The sequence below is a fragment of the Pleurodeles waltl genome, chromosome 9, assembly GCF_031143425.1.
Source record: "Pleurodeles waltl isolate 20211129_DDA chromosome 9, aPleWal1.hap1.20221129, whole genome shotgun sequence".
NCBI classification, from domain to species: domain Eukaryota; kingdom Metazoa; phylum Chordata; class Amphibia; order Caudata; family Salamandridae; genus Pleurodeles; species Pleurodeles waltl.
The window spans coordinates 881,319,273-881,334,276 of NC_090448.1; the positions used below are offsets into that span (position 1 = coordinate 881,319,273).

The window sequence follows — 15,004 nt, forward strand, 5'->3', positions numbered from 1 at the left end:
TCGAAAAGTGTTTAACTGTTGGTGGACATTGAGAAAATGTCTAATTTGAGATAAAGCCACTTTATGAAGTCTGTTAAACTGGACAGACTAAGTCAAGTGCATAATCTTCAAACATGACAGCTTAATTTCCTGAGTTTTGGATCATACTAGCAAAAAGCTGCATTCAGTTCACCAAACGTAAATAATCGTAAGTTCGATGCTCTAAGTAACTGAAAATCCTTACCTCAGATTTTTGTGTGGCATGAAAGCTTTCTATATCTCGCAGCCTGGAATCTGCAGTAAGTTCTGAAAGACAAATGGTGTTTTGACTGAATGGTATCCACAATCCCACCACACAAACCAAACCCAGCATACAAGCAAGCCTGGCTTTCTGACTATTTTTGTAGAATTAAAACATTTTTTTTGTGTGTTGTCCACTGCACAATTAGGTTCAGATTAGAACCTTAGGTTGCGTCTTAGTTGAAACTCTGACATTGCATTTACAAGTTAATCTCAAAAGACTCCGTTTTTTTCCTACTTTACTAAGTAAAGCCTATGCAAATCTAGCTTTCTAGTGTCTCCAACAAAGACACTTATCAGAGCTTGTCTACCACACAAGGATGCATGAGCCCCTTTCCTCCCAACCAATTTCCAAACTTCAGACTGCATGTTATTTGAGAACAAGTTTTGTTACCAATATAGAACAATGGCAACACATTGCTTAAAGTTCAACATCCTAAACTGGGCTCAGAAAAACGTATATAAGTACAGGCTAGGGTACCCCAAAGAATACCTTCAAATTGTCAGCCATGCCGAATGATCTCCCTTGCTGGGTTCATCACCGTATAGGGCGCAAGGTTTTATATTTTCAATGATGGTGAACATACCGCCTACACCTCAGGAATATACTGCGTGCAGTGGTAAAACAATTTTGATTCTCAAACATTTACTGTATGGAGAATCGTGATTTAAACTAAAGACAAGGAGGTTAGCATTATGCATAAACCTTTTATTTACCACTTCTGTGCAGCACCTTTAAAGTCCCAACAGAACCAAACATGAGGTCATAAGGAAATATAATTTTTTTTTAACAGTACATATAAGCCTTAGGTCAAATGTTCTCTTCCTCTTTTGTTCTGATTTAATTTTTTCTTTCCTTCTTCACTTCATTCTCTTGAATCTCTGCTTGCAAAAAAAACCCGCCCGTCCTATTAAGGTTCTAAAAGAAAATTAGCAAAACATAAATAAACCCTCCTCTTTTTTTTTTTTAAACATTATCTTCTACCAACCAATACTTAAACTGTACAATTCTGAAATTCTAAAAAAAATTATTTAATTGAATCCACCTACGTCCAAGAGTGGGGAAGAGGGATAATGCTAGCCTCCTTGTCTTTAATCAAATCACAATTCTCCATACAGTAAACCTTTGAGAATCAACATTTTATGTCAAGACAGGAGGCTAGTATTATGCATGTTTAAAGCTTAAAACGCTAAAACAGCCACATGCTCTATTGGTTTAACATATTTTTTTCAAAACACCTCATCACTACGCCAATCAGTTGCTTTTGTAATATCCTTCAATCTTTCACAGTTATTGTAAACTTTGGAAGTCATTGCTTCCCTAATAGAGAGTGCTTTGAACAAGTCCAAATTCATGCCAACTTTTCTCTATCATATTTATCACCCATCTCGCAATTGTAGCCGACGACACAGCTGCACTTAGTTTCACAAATGAAATTAATAACTGATCTGTACCTGCACTTTTGTACTGACTCATTCACCCTTCATATTCTTTTGTACATCTCATCACACACAGTTTTGGATGTTCATCAAATGTAGGATAAAATATTGGGTCCGTCATTGTTTTTGTTCTTTTCCTTATTACAAATAAGACCCCTTGTGGATGAAATCATCTATTTGTCACTTCCAGTGATTTTATATCTGAATCCCTTTTAAATGAATTCATGCATAATAAAGTCACTAATTTCCACATCAGTTGTTTGTTTGCTAAATAACGATTAGATGGCCACCTTTCAAACAAAATAAAAATTAATCTAACATCCCAAAAAGTTTTATATTTTGACATAGGAGGTCTCTTGATTCTCATTCCTCAACATATTAACACACTCTTACCCACTGATAATACTTCTACTATACAATGACCAAAAGCAATAGCTGATCTGTAACAATTTACTGTTCTGTAACTGAAATCTTTCTTATCTAATTATGCAAAAAAATTAGCAATCATAACTTCATCTGCCTCCACGCGATTCAAATCCCTTTCCATACACCAATGTACCCACACACTCCATGCACTCATGTACCTCTTCCTTGTTGCAGGTACCCAAGACTCATAATAATTCTGAAGCTTCTCCTGATAACTTTGTAAATCGCTGAAATCTCCTGAAATCTTCCAATCTAGAAGACTGAGTACCTACGACTCTACCAGAGGGTGTTCCTTGTCATTCACATCCTTTAAGAGACCATTGCAGGCCTGTATCATAAAAGGATCCTCTATTAGTAATTCCATCACTGAAAGGTACCATGCCCGAGTTGTCCAAAACAGTGTCACTAACACTAATTGGCATTTCTTTCTCCTTACCTGCATTAGAACTCTGCATAATTGAGAATGCAGGAACAGCATAACTCTGAAAATTCTTCCAATCCAAACTGAATGCATCCACTGCCATTGCTCCTGGATCCGGACGCCAACTCACATACCTGTCTAACTGATTTGTTAATCGAGAAGAAAATAGATCCACCAACCAATGGAATTAATTTGCCGTTCATCTCCTGAAACACAAGTGGCATTAACTTCCAATCACTGTAATCCAACAGGTAGTGGGAATTCCAGTCCATTCGGGTATTCGCTTTGCATGGATATCCTGCCTTTTCTTTGTGCTGCATAGGACACCTTATTGTAATTCTTTCAGAACCACTGGAAGTTCTTTTGTTAAGTCAGCATCACTTTTAGGTTTCCTTTTTTTCAAACATTTTTCTCCTGGGCCTCCATTTTCTATCTCATCTTCCTCAGAAAGTGTCCAATACTCTTCCTCATCAATCATCCCACCCTTCTTTTTATTATCTTTCAAAATGTTTCTAACAGTTTTCTGAACTGTATTACCTATTTCTTGAGCAATCAATCTCCTCTTACTTCCTCTTGAATCTCCTTTGAGGAAGCATTACTTTCCTCAGCCATTTTTCATATTTTGTGTGTGTGTGTGTATATATATATATATGTATATATATATATATATATATATATATATAGATATATATAGAGAGAGAGAGAGAGAGAGAGAGAATAAAAAATATAACTTAAAATACTTCTAAAATTGCAGTTTCCTAAAACAGTATGTTACTTAATAGACTAATAATATTGATTATAAATATTTACTATCCAGTGCTCTACACAACCAATTAAAGCCAGTGAATAATAAGCTTTAAATATATTTTATTTCCTTATATTGAGACACACTGCTTTAATGCGTCAGCTGATCGCACAAGAGAAATCCCCTATTTCACAAACACTTCGCTGTAATTACCACTGCTTAGCAACTCTCAAAATGTTGTAGAATTTTAAGGCAAGACCAGAGGCTCCTATTATGCTTTAATCTTTTCTTTATTTTTAACAGCAGCTGCAGTCAAGAATAAAACCTACATAAGGCTAAGAAAAGTAGCCAATGAGGCTCAAGAGGTAGTTCAAAGTAATGGACCAATCACTAACAATGCATACCAATAATACCTATCTTGACTGGGAACAGCCCTCGTTTCTTGCTGCTCGCACTCAAGATAAGTACTATTTCCTCTTATGTTCATTTAATACTTTTAACATTTTCTGTGTTTCATATATATATATATATATATATATATAAAATATAGTTTGTGGTATTTGCTTTGCCTTTAGCATGCCTTTGTTCTAAAGTTGTTTTCTAGCAGTCGGCTTGTAGCCACATTCTATTTGCTCCGTTCGCGGCACGCACCCCTTGTTGTCCATTATTTTTAGCTCGTTCTCCTCAGCGCGCATTGCTAGCTTTCTGCCGCCCGCTGAGGAGAATTCCTGTGCCGAGCGTCACGCTTCCTCAAACGCATCCCCTCCGAGCGGTAGCAGATTTTTCTGCCGCTCGCTGAGCTGAATTAGCGTGCCTTGCGACATGCTTCATTGAGCTCTGCCACTCACTGTGAACGATTAGCGTGCCTGGTGACATGCTTCATTAACTTGAATTACTCACCGCTTCAGGGGGGCTTTCTCCTTTCGCCTGCCTCCTCTCAGCGCCGGACTCTGCGTCTCTGTGGAGGTTTGCGGTTTCATTTTCTATCAGCATTTCAATCCATCCAGAGGCGGGCCATCTCCTTATTCTCACTTCGGTGAGAACTTTAACCCTTTCCTCACTCAATTCTTGCCTTTTCATTTATTAAACTGCTGCTGGCACTATAGACAGCTCTGGGCATCCACTTTTAACACAGGAGGAGGAGGATGACGTCCTCAGAGAGAACCTTAATGACTTTATTCAGACTTCTGTGGAACAAGCCATGGCAGTTTCTTGGCAGAAATTATCAAAAAATTTGGAAAATTCTGTCGTCAATCTAGTGTAAAAAATCCATGCTGGCCCAATCTGCGGGGGAATGCAGAAAGCGTCATAATCCATCAAAAAATAGTAAAGCAACGCGCTATTGGTGAGTGACAAAAGTTCACATGTGGCAGAGGACGTGGTTCCTCAAAGGCCTCCTCTTAAGGATGGGTTAACGGCTAAACCGTAAAAAAAAAATGCATGGTAAACTCCAAACATATTTCTTCACCTATCTCTATATAAAAAATTATGGACACGGATGACGAAGTACAAGACCCTAACTCGGATTCGGATATTTCCGACAAGGACGTTGGAGATATTATCTCCCCTCCTCCTCTCAAAAAAGCTAAAGTTGGGTCCCAAGACTTTGCGGGTTCTTGCACAATACTGGATGCTGAAGGGGTGCCTATGTTCGATCCGACTAACATCCAGCATCCAAATTCGACTGAGTGGTTTCCTACTGACAACGTAGCTGAATATGTGACGGCCAGGTTGCGCACACCCTTAGATAAACAGGTGCGAGCGAAGCTCAAATCAGAATGTCCCCGTCCCGCCCTTTCTTCTAAAATCACTGCAACTCCGTCTATTGACACTTCCCTTATTACCTTCTTCACCAAATATGGCAAGGACCCGCGGAAGGGTGTCGACAAAGCTTGGTCTTCTCGCAAAGATAAGCTGTTGGACATAGTAGGAACCCTAACCCGTATTTTTGATTTAGCAGAAACAGCTTGTTTGGAACAGGCTTCGGTTGACCCAGTGGAACTCTCCTTACGGGCCCAACGGGCCATTTGTTTACTAGGAAATGTGAACTCCTCCATCATGCACGAGCGTAGGAAGGGTCTCCTTCTTAAACTAGATCCGAAGCTGGTCAACCTGGCAGGTACAGATCCCGGTGTCAAAGCAGAGGGTCTGCTCTTTGGTGACTCTTTTATTAAAGCATGTGGCAACTTTCTCATCCCTCGACAACGCACAGCAATCTTTAAAAAATATGGTTTTCAGCACATGTTTTTGCCAGGGCCGGCAGAGGCAGGAACCGTTTTGCCAGCCGTACCTATGCCAATCAAGGTTCTCGCGGCTACTACGGTAACACCTCAACACAGGATTACAGGCCACAATTCTACCCCCAAAGGAGAAGGGGCTTCAGGAACAAGGGGAACCGTAATTCCAGATTCTCTACGCAAGCCGGTAAGTCAGCAGGTTATTTCACCTATTCTAGGGGGTCGTATTTCAATATGCCTGTCAAAATGGAAGGATCTCACGGTAGATCCCTGGGTTCTACATACCGTTCAGGGATATGTCAATAGAACTCTTTTCAGAGCCTTTTCAAATAACTTTTCCTCCCACTCCTCACATCCCTCTCCAAATGACTGACTTAATTTCCTCAGTAATTCAATCTCTTCTACAAAAACAGGTGATAACCCCTTGTTCTCTAGATCCTTCAGGTTTTCTCAGCTCGGTTTTTCTAGTCCAGAAAAAGAACAAGAAGATGCGCCTGGTTATCAACCTAAGGCAATTCAACCAGTTTGTACTTTATCGTCACTTCAAGATGGAAACTATTCTACATCTCGGGGATACCTTGCTCCAAGGAGATTGGATGGTAGGGTTAGACCTGCAAGACTCATACCTTACGGTACCTATACACCCGGACTCCCAAAAATATCTTCAATTCCAATGGGCCGGTCAGACTTTCCGTTTTACTTCCCTTCCTTTCGGTCTGTCTTCCGCCCCATGGTGCTTCACGAAACTAATGAAACCTGTAGCAGCCTTTCTCAGGGCTCGAGGCGTCAGATTAATTATCTACTTGGACGATATTCTGATCTTGAATCAAAATCGCTCCTCTCTTCTTTCCCAGGTGCACTTTGCTTGCACTCTTCTTTCAGATCTAGGCTTTATCATAAACTACAAAAAAATCTTCCTTAGATCCAATCCAAAGGATCGAATTCTTAAGTTTCCTGGTAGATTCAGTTTCGGCTACTCTTCTTCTTCCATCTTCCAAGATCAAATCTATCAAGTCAGAAATTCTGCTCATTCTACGCAACTCTCGACTTTCCCCCAGATCCCTTGCAAGAGTCGTAGGACTCCTCTCCTCTTCAATCCAAGCTATCTTTCCAGGTTCTCTTCACTACCGTGCCTTGCAGAGACTGAAAATCCGTCATCTCCAAAGAGGGCTGGCCAATTCAGATTCCACAGTTCTAGACCAGGACTCTTGATCGTAACTTCAATGGTGGATAGACCATTTAGACGCCTGGAACGGCAGGACTATCTTCGCATCAGCCCCAGATCTTGTGTTAGAATCAGATGCAAGTCTTCTGGGTTGGGGGGCCCGTTGTGGTCCAACCTCAACTGGAGGCTCATGGTCTCGAGAGGAGTCAAAACTGCACATAAACTGTTTAGAGATGCTTGCCAGCTCCTTTGCAATCAGAAGCCTCGCAAGAGACAGAGTTTCCTGTTCAGTTCTTCTCAGAATGGACAATATTTCCGCGGTTCATTAAATCAACCGCTTGGGAGGCACAAAATCCAAACCTTTAGCGGAATTGGCAAAAGGGTTCTGGGAATTCTGTCTCCAAAACAGGATCTCCGTTCATGCGGAATACTTACCGGGCAATCTCAACTTTGTAGCGGATTGGTACTCTCGCCATTTCCAGGACTCCAGCGACTGGATGCTCAATGTGCAGGTCTTCAACAACATTCTCCACAAATGGGGTCCCTTCGGCATAGATCTTTTTGCATCCCGTCTCAACGCACAGCTCCCGAAATTCTTCCGCTGGCATCCGGATCCTCTATCTCACGCATTCGATGCTTTCTCTCAAGACTGGTCATCCTCCCTAAATTACGCTTTTCCTCCCTTCATTTTGATTTCCAGAGTACTGGCACTGGTCAGGCGTCAGCAGAACTCGGTAGTGCTCATAGTCCCCTTCTGGCACTTCCAGGTGTGGTTTCCCTCTCTCCTGGAACTGTCGATAGAACCTCCGTTCTTAATCCCCTCGTTCCCAGATCTCTTAACCAATCTTAACCAATCCCCAAGGTCTCTGCCACAACCTAGTACTCCAGAATGTCCTCACCCTCTCAGCCTAGAAAATCTCAGGGAATCCCAGCTTGGCGCTTCTATTTTGGCAGAAGCTTCAAACTTCATGGACTAGGCAAGAGCTCCAGGAACAAGGAAAGCATATCGATCAGCTCGGTCTCTCTGGCATAGCTGGTGTGTGGGAAAACAAGTTGATCCCTTTACAGCAAATTTAACAATGATTATTAATTTTCTGGCGGCGGAAGCCTGCAAAGGTAAAGCGTTCCGTACTATTAACCTGTATAGATCTGCTATTTCTTCCTCACATTCTTTTTTCCAGGGAAAAGCTATTGGAGAGCACCCCTTGGTCTGTCGCCTTTTAAAGGGAGTAAAATTTTCCAATCCCCCAAAACCTAAATATAGTTTGTTATGGGATGTTAATGCTGTGCTAAAACTGCTTATGTCTTGGCCAGACAATACTTTTTTATCATTAAAACAGCTTTCTGCTAAACTTATCATACTTTTATGTTTGGTGTCTTTCAAACGTTTATCTGATGTTAGAGCTCTGGAGTTTACAGCTTGTCATTTTACACCCTCAGGTGTTATGTTTAATGTGTTTAGGAGTACTAAAACTAATCTTTCTTCAGTTTGTTATCCCTTTTTTCAAGATCACCCTAAACTTTGTGTAGGTCAATGTTTAAAAGTCTATGAACAACAGACAGCCGGTCTGAGGAATTCCTCCTCTACCCAGCTCCTATTTCTTTAAGGAAACCTTTCAAACCTGTGTCCTCTCCAACCTTAGCGCGCTGGGTCTGTTGGGTTATGTTCTTAGCTGGCATTGATGTCTCTGCCTTTGGGGCCCATTCGGCCAGGGGAGCCATGGCATCCAAAGCTTTTTGGTCGGTTCTCGCCTGGAGGATATTCTCAGGTCGGCTGACTGGTCCAGTGACAATGTTTTTAAGGTTTTCTATTGTAAACCGATTCAACATGCCTCTTTAAATGTGATTAATATGCTTTAAAATAGCATATTAGGAGCCTCCGGTCTTGCCATAAAATGTAGATTTTCCTAGTAAATTATGAAGGAAAGTCTTAATTTTATTAAAGACACGGAGGCGAGTATTATCCTGCCGCTACAAAGATTAACACTGTTATTTTGTCTCCCTCCCTTTCAGCATCCACATCAGGACAACAGTCTGCTTCGTAAGGATCTTTCCTTGGTTTCTTCGGCTACTTCGTCCTTTGCCACACCTGCCTTCACGATTTCTCAACCGCTGGATCAGAACACCCTTCCGGAGTTTGTTCAAAGACTGATTTTCTTTTTACAAGAACTTTTAGCACTTTGCCTGGCTATTTGTATTTGTGGTTTGATTATTCCATTGTTTGTTACTGTCTAACCTCGCACAAGAAAAGAGGGCTGTTCCCAGTCAAAACAGGTATTATTGGTATGCATTGTTAGTGATTGGTCCATTACTTTGAACTACATCTTGATCCTCATTGGCTACTTTTCTTAGCGTTATGTGATCAGTAGTTTTATTCTTGACTGCAGCTGCTGTTAAAAATAAAGAAAAGACTAAAGCATAATACTCGCCTCTGTGTCTTTAATAAAATTAAGACTTTCCTTCATAGGAAAATCTACATTATCTACTACACACATTCCATACGCACATTCTATCTCCTTTAGAAAAGAACATAACACGGTGCGCATTACAATTATGTGCCCAATCTACTGACGAAAAATAACTCACTGTGTCAAAAGACATAGCTTGTCTGTTCAAGCATAGTAATGCACGTACACTCGGCCCGCGATCAAGTGTCGGAGTGCGAGGAAAGCACTCGAAGAAATAAATACATTAACCATAACAGTAACTAAGCCCTCTTCCTTACTCAAAATATATGATAATTTCTGATTAGATAAACATTTAAATCTATGAATTTTACATTAATGTAAATGATTATCAACAAATCTTTTCGCTGTCTCAAAATCTAAACAAGTTACCCTATAAAGATAAAACAATTACATAGAAGAAAATAACCAGAAAATTGGGTAAGTTAACCAGAATATACTTCAAACACTTTACTCACACTCACAGTTAAATACAATTCCCTTTAACAAACATATTATACATTCTGAGAAAAAACTAAGGATACTTATCTGACCAGAAGCAGCAAACAAAAGAGGAAGAGAACATTGGACACAGAGCTTACATTACATGTTTGGGTTTTTTGGGACTTTAAAGGTGCTGAACAGAAGTGATAAATAAAGCTGGCCTTCTGTCTTGACATAAAATTGAGGTGTGATCCAGATGCCAATAGTAAAACACTCTTTATAAATTCATTCTGTCTCTTTAATTACATTGTGCTGGTTGTTACAGGTGGCCAGCATCGGCACTTATTAAGTGTCACTGACTCAGAGCAAGAGAGATAGGCAGAAAGGAGAAGGGCCAGGGGTGGGGCTTAACAGAAAACAGTGATAAAGGATGAAGGCAGGTTTGAAAGAGAGACAAAAGGTGAGGGTGATAGAAGAAAGACTTGTGAGGTAGATTCAAGACTAGACAGCCCCAACAGTGGGGTCCTAGAAAAAAAAAACATTTTTTGCTGTTAATACAAATGATGCACTGATCCTAGCATTTTGAAAAATAAACTGGAAAAATCTGCCATTTATCATTTTTATTCATTTGTAAAGCATCATCAAGCACCACACATTCGAACAAAGTTAAAGGAACTAACCAGACACGCACAAAGCTGCAATTTGTGCACTAGCTGCAAATCTAGTCTAGCTATGCCAGGTTCAAACCGGGCTTAGGCAGAAAGCTCTTAACTTAATGTATTACCTAACCATCTATGCAACCTGTGATTAGGTGATCAGCAGAAGATATAAATGTATGGAAATAAATACATAAATAGTAGCAATGACTTTGCACATCAAAAACACTTTCAAGGCAACCTTGTCATCCACAAGGCCGATGGCAGAGTGGTTTGTAACAGTCAGAGCCCTTCAATGGCAAAATAGGACTATATTACATATTTACTCTTTATGTATGCATGTAGATATATTCTCCTAAAAAGCAGGAATAAAGGTATACAGCGTGCGATGAAGAAGATGGCACTCTGTTAGCTACTTCATTCTCCAAAACAAGCTGTGGTGGTGATCAAGGCCATAATGCGTGAAAATAGGTGACCTGATCTTTTTTGGGGAATTAAATCACTGTAACCATTGACAAAGTGAGAATCTAACCAATGTTTGTTTTAGGGAATAGAGTCTATAAAGCAGCTGAGAAATGCCATTGTCTTCATAGGTTTTCCTGACTGAAGTAAATCTTAAAATGAAGCTGAATTTACATTGTATCAGGCAAAAAGCCACTATATCTTCCACTGTGCGTTCAGAGCAAAGTTAAATTCCCACATGAGATTTAATGATTTATTCATAGTTTTATAAAGCGCTAAGACACAAGGGTATCAGAGAACTGTATAGAGAGAACCCCACATCCTGTTACAACATAGATAACCCATAAATATAATAAAAGGAAAAACTAACTGTAGACTGTCCCCAAAACATTCTTGGTGAGGGGACGACGATTCGCGATGCGCTGGCAGTATGTCAATAGCGTAAGGCCTTCCTCTGTCCAACCCTTATTGAGTGTCCGTGTCTGAAGAAGCAGGCCTGATCCTGAAATGGACATCTTATGGAAACCATCTATTAAATAAGATCATTTTGACTTTTTTCTTGAAGTCTGATGTTGAAAGGTTTCCATATGTTTCTGGAGGAAGAGAGTTCCAAGTTCTTGGGGCCGCCCATGAGAAGGTGCAATCATAGGTCGTCCTTCTGAATCTTGGAGGTTCTAGCAGAAAAGAGCTACCACTTCTTAGGGAGCAGCTACTTCCTCATATCAGATATCATATCAGCTATCAGATATAAGGGTGTCTTATGGTGGGGGACTTTGTGCAGCAAGCTGGCTATCTCCTGATGGATCTTGTGGAGAGATTTAAGACATGGAGTGATGTGGTTGAAACATCTTGATCAGGTAATCAATCTTTCTGCTGCAATGAGGGTCGCCTTAAGTGGTGCCCGTCTTGCTTTTAGAAGACCTGTGAAGGTTGCACTCTCATATTCCAGTCTGGAGATGACTAGGGACTATACCAATATCTTGAAATTTGGTGTGGTATACATGGTTTTACCTTCCTGAGGAAACTCATTTGGAAACACGATCCTCTTGTGGCTACGCTGACGTGTGCTTGAATATTGAGTTTTTTAACCCAAGGAACTTTGTTGACTCGATGAAAGCAGGTTTGAAACTGAGGGTAATCCATTATTCAGCTAGTGGGGAGCTGTGTAGCAGGGATATGAGTAGGAATTCTGTCTGCAAGGCATTCAATCTGAGATAGTTCTAAAGTGTGTCATGTAGTCACTCACGTTGTCTTCCAGGGGGAAAATCTTTAGGTAAAGCAGACTGTCATCCATGTACATGTGATAAGATAGGTTTGCTTGTTTGAGGATCTCGGTCACTGGTTCCATATAAAGGTTGAACAGAGTGGAGGACAGGGTGGATCCTTGAGGTACCCCTAAGTGTGACCGGGGATGGGTTTGAAAGTTAGCCTCTGTATCAAGAAAGCTTGATATATTATGTAATGTGGATTTGTAGAGCACGGCTAATCACCCCTGAGGGTATCCGGGTGCTTAGTAGGGCAGGCATGAGGGTGGAGGAGGACATCAAGCCTGTTTTGTCTAGAAGAACCAAGTTTTGAGATTACTTCCAAAGTCCATGAGGGAGGGGAAGATCCTGAATTGTTGCAAGAGGTTGTTCCAGGTTCTGGCTGCGAGGTATGAGAAGGTGCATCCTCTGCTTCTGATCTTCTTGATGCAAGGGAGGTGTGTTCTTGTCTGGTACGCAGAACAAAGGCGGATGGTGGGTCAGTAGAATTTGAGGCAGTGTTTGAGGTATGCTGGTGTTGTGGAGAGTTTGCATGTGTGGGTGATTAGCTTGAATTTACATCTTTCCTGGACTGGGAGCCAGAGGAAATTATTGAGGTGTGGAGAGAGATGGTTATTTTGCAGGATGCTCAGAATGAGTCTGGCGGTGGCGTTCTGGGTGGTTTGGAAGCAGCGTAGAACATGGGCTGGGATTCAGAAGGAAAAGGCATTCATGTAGTCAAGTCTACTTGGGATAAGCACCTGAGTGACTGTTCATCTGGTGTTAAGTAGGATCCACTTGAAAATTTTGCGCAGCATTCGGATGAGGCGGAAGCATGATGAACCAACGGCGTTGATAAGTCTGATCATCGAGAGGTTGGTGTTCAGGATGACCCTGAGGTTCTTGGCATGGTCCACAGGAGTGGGTGGGGGGCAAAGTTCAGAGGCCCACCAGGAGGCGTCCCAAGGGGAGTGATTGTTGCCAAAGATAAAGACTTTGGTTTTGTCTGTGTTGAGCTGGAGGCAGTAGTTTTTATCCAAACAGCAACGCTGCTCATGCAGTTGGTGAAGTTTACTTTGATGGTGCTGGCTGAGTCGATAAAGGAGAGGATGAGCTGTGTGTCATCGGCATAGGATACTATGTTAATGCTGTGGGCTCTGACGATGTCCGCGAGCGGTGTCATGCAGATGTTGAAGAGTGTTGGGCTGGGTGACGATTCTTCAGGAACTCAGCAGATGAGTTGCTTTTGTTCGGAGGTGTGTGTCAGTACTGGGGGCACGGTGGGTGTCTAACTCTCAGTTCTGTCCGTTACGGTGGAGGATATCCACTTGAGGGCCAGTCCACGCATACACAAGTGCTAAAGCTTTCTGGTAATTGAGTTGTGGGAGACCATATCAAAAACTGTGGAGAGGTCGAGGAGGATGAGAGAGGCTGTTTCTCTACGGTCAAGGATGCTTCTGATGTCAGCGGTGGATGCAATGAGGGCTGTTTCTGTGCTGTGGTTGATGCAAAATTCGGACTAAGAGTTGTCTAGGAGCGGAAGGAGTTCTAGGTGGTCTGCAAGTTGGGTATCGATGGTCAGCTCCATGACTTTAGCTGGCAAAAGCAGAAGCAAGGTGGATGAGGATGTTGGGGTCCACTGTTTGTTTCTTCAATAGGGCGTTGACTTCTGTATTTTTTCCAGCAAGAATGGAAGGAGGTGGTGGTTATGGAGGTGTTGACGACAGGGGGGAGCATTTCAGAGATGATGATTCTTCCAAGGGTGTGTATGAATTAGGGGCATGGGACTGAGGGGGCTCCTGAATGGATGGTATACATCAGGGATGTGGTGTCTTCATTTGAGAGGGGCTTCGAGCCGCGGTAGGGGTCCTGCCGGGTGCTCGTATCGGTATGCTGGGGCTCTAATGTGTGGTAGATCTTGGCAATCTTCTGATAGAAGTTTGAGAGGTTGTTGCAGAGTGCTTAGGATGGATGATGTAGTTGCTGGCAGCTGCGAGGTTGGAGAACTCCTTAACAATGGTGAGATTTTTTTGCAGTTGTTGGAGCTAGCTTCAATACTGGGAGTTAGGGCATTTTTCTGCGAGTGTTGTCGTTGTTATTGGTAGAGGTTAAAGGCAGCTTTATATGTGGATTTTGCCTTGGTGTTTTTATTGAGTCTCCATTTTCTCCCAAGTTGTTTGCAGCGGCGCTTAGACTCTCTGAGGTTTTTCATGTGCCAGATGAACGAGTTACTTACCTTCGGTAACGACTTTTCTGGTGGATACATTAGCTACCTGTGGATTCCTCACCTGATGAATACTCCCATGGCGCCAGCATTTGACGGAAATCTTCTTACTAGTCTCTGCACGTCGACGAGGACGTCACTCTAGCCCACGCGACGCCGTCTGACGTCATACAGGCAATAAGAAGTCCTCGCCGACGTGCCGATGACAGTACCAACATTTTTTACGTGCATGAGAATAATAATAATAACCCAATGCAATGAAAGAGCAAAGCAACATCTCTTAATATTGTAAATCACACAACATTGCAATAAAATAGCTGTAGATTTAATATAACCTTTTTTTTTTTTTTTTAAACAAATAAATATATTTATACATACGAATCATGTATATACCCAATATATATATAGATTTATATATAAATATACACATATATACAAATATCATACATGCAAAATGTATTGCAACTTTGAAGACCAAAAGGAGCACACTCAAGGATTGCTTGGAGAGACCAAAAAGGCAACGGGGAGGCGGGTGGGACCGTGAGGAATCCACAGGTAGCTAATGTATCCACCAGAAAAGTCGTTACCGAAGGTAAGTAACTCGTTCTTCTGATGGATACAACTACCTGTGGATTCCTCACCTGATGAATAGAGTCCCAAAGCAGTACCACGCCCGGCGGTGGGTGCCTAAATGGTCAAACCAAGAAATCCTGCAGCACTGACCGTGCAAAATGACCGTCCCTTCTGACCTCAGAGTCCAAACAGTAATGTTTCACAAAAGTGTGAAGGGACGACCAAGTTGCGGCCTTGCAGATGT

The 15,004-nt window shown here is 41.7% G+C and overlaps 1 protein-coding gene across 1 annotated transcript in view; it reads right to left on the reverse strand.

Moving 5' to 3' along the window:
- TRIP11 (thyroid hormone receptor interactor 11) overlaps positions 1 to 15,004 on the reverse strand; it is a 354,044-nt gene that overhangs the window by 300,444 nt on the left and 38,596 nt on the right. Inside the window, exon 2 of the mRNA XM_069208196.1 lies at positions 224 to 285. Coding sequence (XP_069064297.1) covers positions 224 to 285 — 62 coding nt within the window. The remainder of the gene's footprint in view (positions 1 to 223; positions 286 to 15,004) is intronic.